The sequence below is a fragment of the Anguilla anguilla genome, chromosome 7 (assembly GCF_013347855.1).
Source record: "Anguilla anguilla isolate fAngAng1 chromosome 7, fAngAng1.pri, whole genome shotgun sequence".
NCBI classification, from domain to species: Eukaryota; Metazoa; Chordata; class Actinopteri; order Anguilliformes; family Anguillidae; genus Anguilla; species Anguilla anguilla.
In genome coordinates, this window is record NC_049207.1 from 17,322,318 (window position 1) to 17,328,429 (window position 6,112).

At 43.2% G+C, this 6,112-nt stretch overlaps 1 protein-coding gene across 3 annotated transcripts; it reads right to left on the minus strand.

Moving 5' to 3' along the window:
- Nucleotides 1-1,281: 1,281 nt before the first annotated feature.
- sapcd1 (suppressor APC domain containing 1) lies at nucleotides 1,282-5,867 on the minus strand. Of its 3 annotated transcripts, none has more exons than XM_035427119.1 (5): nucleotides 5,274-5,866; nucleotides 3,337-3,579; nucleotides 2,882-3,043; nucleotides 2,319-2,388; nucleotides 1,282-1,307 (listed from the first exon to the last, which is right to left on the minus strand). In XM_035427119.1, the coding sequence occupies exons 1-5, from the start codon at nucleotides 5,352-5,354 to the stop codon at nucleotides 1,297-1,299; spliced, it is 567 nt and encodes a 188-aa protein (XP_035283010.1). In that variant the 5' UTR covers nucleotides 5,355-5,866; the 3' UTR covers nucleotides 1,282-1,296. The 3 variants fall into 3 exon arrangements, with proteins under 3 accessions (XP_035283010.1, XP_035283009.1, XP_035283008.1); XM_035427117.1 differs by lacking the exon at nucleotides 1,282-1,307 and adding an exon at nucleotides 1,473-1,872 and having other exon boundaries at nucleotides 5,274-5,867; XM_035427118.1 differs by lacking the exon at nucleotides 1,282-1,307 and having other exon boundaries at nucleotides 1,472-2,388; nucleotides 5,274-5,863.
- Nucleotides 5,868-6,112: the final 245 nt, after the last annotated feature.

Here is a 6,112-nt window from a genome sequence, read left to right on the forward strand (position 1 = left end):
ATTTTAACTTGATTGATCAAACGGTTGAAGGATTACAGGCATTCAAAGTTATTTGCTTGTTATAGTGCAGATAGGTGACAAAATTTGCACGCATCCTCAGAATCAAACAGTGTACATACATACCAAATTGGGTGAGGATTGGACAGCTGTTTTAGTAAAAGCTGCTTTAGAAAAAATGGCCACGCCTACAAAAATTGATTGACATGAATAAACACTTTGCTGAATTACTCCAGACAAGTGTAAAATTGTCTGGAGAATTTTACACCAAACTGTGTAAAATCTGGTGAAGATTGGATCAACTTTGTAGAAGTAAAAATGTTTTAAATAGTGGAAATTTTCAGCTTATGCATATTAAATTGGGAATACACATTTTGTTCGGCATAAGCCAAAGAATCTGGGGAATTTTTTTTATTCTAGACCACATGGTTCAGGAGTTACGGGCCAAAACGTAAATGTCCGTGTTACAGGCCGGCAGGCAGGCAGTTTGTTACAGGCCAGCAGGCCAATAGGTGTCATTGCAACTTGAGTAGTGGGGGGCATAGGAACATACCTGCCATGTTTCATAGCTCTATGATTTACAGTTTTTGCTGTCCATTGTGTTTTAGGGAATAACAATAATAATAATAATAATAATAATAATAATAAAACGGAACAAAAACAATAGGTTTTCAGTAGCTTCGCTACTTGGACCCTTAATAATGCACCTCATTAAGAATATCCGGTACTGACAATGCCTATATAAAGCAGTTAATCGTTCCTAACACAGTTAATTGTACAAGAGTAAAACAGTAGTGTTTGTAGGCTGTTCATTATATCACATTACATTCATACAGCAGAGGCTGATCAAGAGAAACTTAAAATATGGGAGAAACAGAAGTGCATTCACCTGCTTAAGCAGAGCAATATTGCCAGCCTTGGTAAAAGACATACCCAGACCAGCAAGTCAAGATGCTACATAACTGGAGCTCTGGTACAATTATGGTAACCAATAACCACAGTACAAATCCTAAAAACATACAGACAACTTCAACCATAACAAGCCCTATAAAAAGAAACAAAACCATGAACAATACCACTCTGGGAGGATCTTTCCACCACGGTCAGGCCGGTGGTCTTGCAGCCTGTGCTCTGGATGGATAATGCGCCAGTTAATTATCTGCCACCCTGCTGGGCTGTTGGACTCAGGCGGCGCTGGCACAGGCAAAATTCAAGGCCAGACTACGAGCGCATCAGTATACTCACAACTACTGCTTTAGCAGGACACGACGCCTTGCCCTTGCGCCTTGAAGTTTAACCTCAACCTTTAGCTGAAAAACAGAGAGGGAGACTAGAACGGACTACATTCCACATACATAATATAGCTAAATGAAGCCGGAAATAAACACAAAACTTCAGAAGAAAAGACATAGAATCGATGCATGTAATGTACCCAAACAAATTTATTTGTACATAAGCATAAAATCCTGTGCGTAAACATCAAAACATTGTCAACATATAAATTATATGCATCTGGGATGATATGTGTGCATGAATTCCACTTTTAGCATATACTCATGCATCACACGTTTGTGTGCATGAAGTTGGGCAACTGCTGCCATCTACTGTGTGTGATTCACCATTACAAATATTTGGTTTCCCACAATGCATCTGTTCTGTTCTGTTGTTGTCCTGGAGTTGCTGCCAACAGATCCAGGATCAGCTTCGAGGTCGACAATCTTAACTTCCAACCATTCAGCGTTAAACAGTGATACTGATCTTCCATCAGTGATTAGGGACAATTTCAACACTTCTCTCCTACATGTCTCAAGATCAGAATCACTTGTGAAGGACATCAAAATCACCGGTCAGGCAAAACCATGGAAGCTGATACCACTGGAGGCACAAAATGAAACAAAATTCTGATTCTCAAAGGATAATCTGCTTGGTACAGGATTCTGCCAAACAAAACCAATGCTGATATAGTATATGTTTACAGCTTTCATAAATAAATATTAATAGGCCCCCAGACATTTGGTATTTTTTTAACATTTAATAAGCACATCCCAGTTATATTAATGAAAATCCTTGTATACACAGTATGTAATCAAATAATTTTTCTTTACGTATAGACGTATATACAATGGTTACTTAAAGATAAACCCTGATAGAAATGTGACTCATTGCTTGCCAGTAGTGCTATAATTAATATCTATTCTCACTTTTCGTGAGTGAAGAACTGATGATTAAACACAATGGAAAAAATGTGCATATATAGAAGTATGTGCAGCGGGTTTTAATGCCCCCGAGTGGACTGGTCAATCAGGAAGCCTGCAGCTCACCGAGCTGCTGGAGAAGACTGTCTCTCTCCTCCTCCAGCCTGGAGATCTCCCGGCTCTTATCACTCACCTCCTGTGAGAGAAACAGACACGGAATCACTACAGCATCACTCTCTAGGACACTCAATGTTTCGGCACAATGTTGCAAACATTTCACTCAATGTGTTTTTATACTGAGCCACAGTTTAAATTATGCTTTATTGATTCTACTCTACAGTCTTCCCTTCTCCAAATTTGGAAATGTCAGTTGTAGCAGGGGTAGATAGGTCTGCTGGAGTTCTGAACTATGGCAGTGCTGTACAAAAGACCAATGTTCCCCAGCCAAGAGAACCAATAATACTGCTATTCCAGGTGTGATGGCTCATTCTGAAGTGGACATTCACCTGCTAGTCATACTTTGCCTCAGAAGGGTAAAATTAATGCTAAGCTGCCACACTAGAGGCATCTAATTAAGGAGAGCAGCAATGACGGCATGGAGAACGCAAACACCCAGCTGACTGCACACTCCCTGGCAGAAAGGGAGGGAGGGACAGAGCGTCCAACGGTGAGGATGGAGTAAACGTTACCTGTATTAGCAACGTGTTCTGCCATCGGAGGTTGGAGATAGAATCTGCCCTCTCTTCTGGGCATGGGCCAGCAGCCACTTTGGGGTCACACATGAGATTACCCAGACTTCCATTTACCCTCTGAACACAAGACCTGAGGAGACACGATCTGGAAGGGTTGTCCTAATCAGAGAGAGGGAGGGATACTGAGTTTTAGTGTTAAGAATTTGTTTCTACAGTTTAGGAAAAGGACATTGGTGCATACCAAAAAAAAACATGTTCGCACTACAGATCGTAACATTCCACAGGTATAAGCAACACCTTTTAGAGTTATTTGTCAAAGCAATTTTTCCATTCAAAGGATCTGTTCATAATGCCATTTTAACTCACAATAAAATAAAGGGCAAGAGATAGTGAAATACACTCCCCCAGTCCCTGTAATGTAGTACACTGCTTTAAAACGAGCCAGCAATTACATTAAATGACGGAAGACTCCCATGCATCCACGGAGTCCTGTGCTTCTGGCAGCTCCTCTGGCCACTCCGATGCCCGCAGCACGCAGGAGGAAACGCCTCGCCCCACGTGCCGTCCCCGGCAAAGCACTGCCTCTCCCGGTTCTCCCGCAGCCGGCCCTCGTACCACAGCCGGGCCTGCTCCAGGACCTGCAGCCCGGCCCACAGGCAGTCCTTCTCCTGCTCCAGGTCCTTCAGCCTCTTCAGCTGGAGAGAAAAGACAGGCTTTATACAAGATTCACATACTCACACACACATCTATACAAATACTTCCACACATGTCTGTATTAATTTTTTTGACATTTAGCTAAAGGTAAACTGCATAAAATTCTAATATGTAGAACAAGGATGCTTTGTGTTAAAGAGCAGATCCTGACTATCTGAACGGGTTGCACAAGAGTTAATGTTAATGAGCAGGAGAGTACAGCAGTGGCGTAGAGAATGAATTAATGAAAAACTACCCTTTGGGTTTTTGACGAGGAGCTGTGAATGGAAAGGCTAAACAATCAAGAATCTGCCACTGAAGTGGCCACAGGAACAGAGAGTGAGTCGCAGGAGGTGGGGACATGTTATAAACCAGTGAAAATTAAGCAGCTTAATACAATGCAGTAATAAGAGAGGATTACAGCACAGGCATAATGAAATAAGGTATTCACACTGAGGAGCCAGTTTTAAGCAGTAAAACAAGCTCCTCTGAACTTCTTTTGTGGTTCCGTACTCAACTCAAAAGCAGTATTAGTCTCACATGAAGCTCGTAATAGATTTAATCACATAACTTCTTACCCACTGTTTCTAAATTGATCAAATTTCATGTGTATGCGGGGAAGTGGAGGCAGAACAGCAATGCTGAAGGGATCGTTGTCTGTTTCTGCTGACATTTTTCAAAATAACATTCTGGTAAAAATATCGCTGTGTTTACAAAGGGCAAGAAGGAGCTCAACATTCCTCCTGAGGCTCTTAATACGGTGGTCAAATATTGACTTGTTGGAAGAAGTTTAAAATTCAGTGCCCATTCATTTTGAAAACACTGGTAACCGGGTGAAGCTTTGCTTTAATATGACAGAAACGTTTATTACAACCCACTGCAGTACATAGCACATAGCATGGACAGTGACCTGCAGCTCCAAGTCTGAAGATCTCCAGGAGCGACCACAGGCTTTGTGCGGATTAAAGGAGGCCCTGCTTTCAGGCATGAATGACAGCCCCTCTCCCTCCACAGACCCCGAGTCTGCGCGCCAATTTAGACAAATACTCTCTGACCCCTCTGCCATTCAGACCGAGCCTCACGCTCATTCACACCCGTCACTCTTACTGTAGATGCAGACACCCAACAATACTAATACATGTGGATGAAAATCTGAAAATTTTCATCAAACGATCCAGCAACCCTTGTGTCTTTCGCTATCCCCAATTCTCTGCTTGCATGACAGTCCTTCTGATGATGTAAGCATTACTCAGACTTAATGCTATGTTGAGGTGTGTTAGACTAGGTAATACGCAGGAGGAGACTGGGCAAGACAAAGGGAAAACATTCAACCTGAAGTGTCAGAAACGGTGGATTCCAAACTCCTATGGTTACTTCTAGCAGAATAAAAATTTAAAATAGTTCAAACACAATAGCTCTCCAGGGCAGTAGTCCCTGGAAAGATCTTTCTGAACACTGACAGAACACACGTTCATGCAGACACCTACAATCTTGAAAAAGCATACTGTATACACCCACTACAAAACAGCCACAGGCAGTGACAGAACCTATAAAAAATAAATGATTTACAGGAACTCATAGCATAAACGTCAAAGACCCTTCCACTACCACAAACACACACGCAAGCAGGCACACACCCTCAAACATGAACATGCAGGTGTTCCTCACACGAACGCAGGTACGCTGTCAGTCTTACCCAGAGGAAGAAGCGGAGAGCGTCCAGACTGTGAAGGTTGCTGTGCAGGGGGATGATAACCACAGTGTAGGACCCCGCCATTGGCCGATCCCAAGCTGCCCGCTCGGGTTAACGGAGAGCCAGACACCAGCACAGGGGACAGAGGGAGAGCGAGAGACTGTGACAGAGGGAGGGAGCGAGAGAGTGCGAGAGAACGTGAGGGAAGGCGAGAGCGTGAGAAAGGGAGGGAGAGAGAGCGAGCGAGGGAGGGAGGGTGGAAAAGAGTGCAGAGGCAATAAACAGCTGCAGGGCAAGCTAATGAAAAATTCCACGTGTCGTCGAGATGGCTGGCTTATTGACAGAGAGAGACAGGGGTCAGCAGAGAAAGAAAATAACACTGACAGAAATCAGGAACTTTAAAAAAGGGTTGGTGGTGGTGATGGGGGGGCGGGTGGTCACAGGCACTGTTCCTTAACGGTTCAGAGAAGAGGAGGCAGGCACTGGAAAGACCAGGTATTCTTATGAGAGTCACAAACTTTCCTGCTCAGGCTGTCAGTCAAACTGGAAAAATGAGTGCAACTCTCCCTGTTGTAACACGTCGTGGAATGTGACTTAACCTGGACCAAAAACTAACAAAAAAAAAAACAAAAAAAATGAAGGAGGTGTTCAGACGTCAATGGCAATTAATTTCAAACACAGGAGAAAAACAGCATCTGCTTTCATTAGGAACCAACGTTCCCTCTTCACAGGGCTCACAGATACGAGACATACACAGTGAATGGAACAGTGCCATGGCAGGTAATGAACTGCTGACCTGTGTGTGACCATTACAGTGTACAGTCACGATTCCCGCTACAGAA

Coding starts and splice junctions, on each gene's coding strand:
- sapcd1 (XM_035427117.1), bottom strand. CDS start 5,354: ATGGCGGGGTCCTACACTGTGGTTATCATCCCCCTGCACAGCAACCTT. Junction 3,044..3,336: donor GGAGTCTTCCGTCATTTAAT/GTAATTGCTGGC, acceptor CTCTCTGATTAG/GACAACCCTTCCAGATCGTG. Junction 1,873..2,318: donor CAGTCTTCTCCAGCAGCTCG/GTGAGCTGCAGG, acceptor TTGTGCCTCCAG/TGGTATCAGCTTCCATGGTT.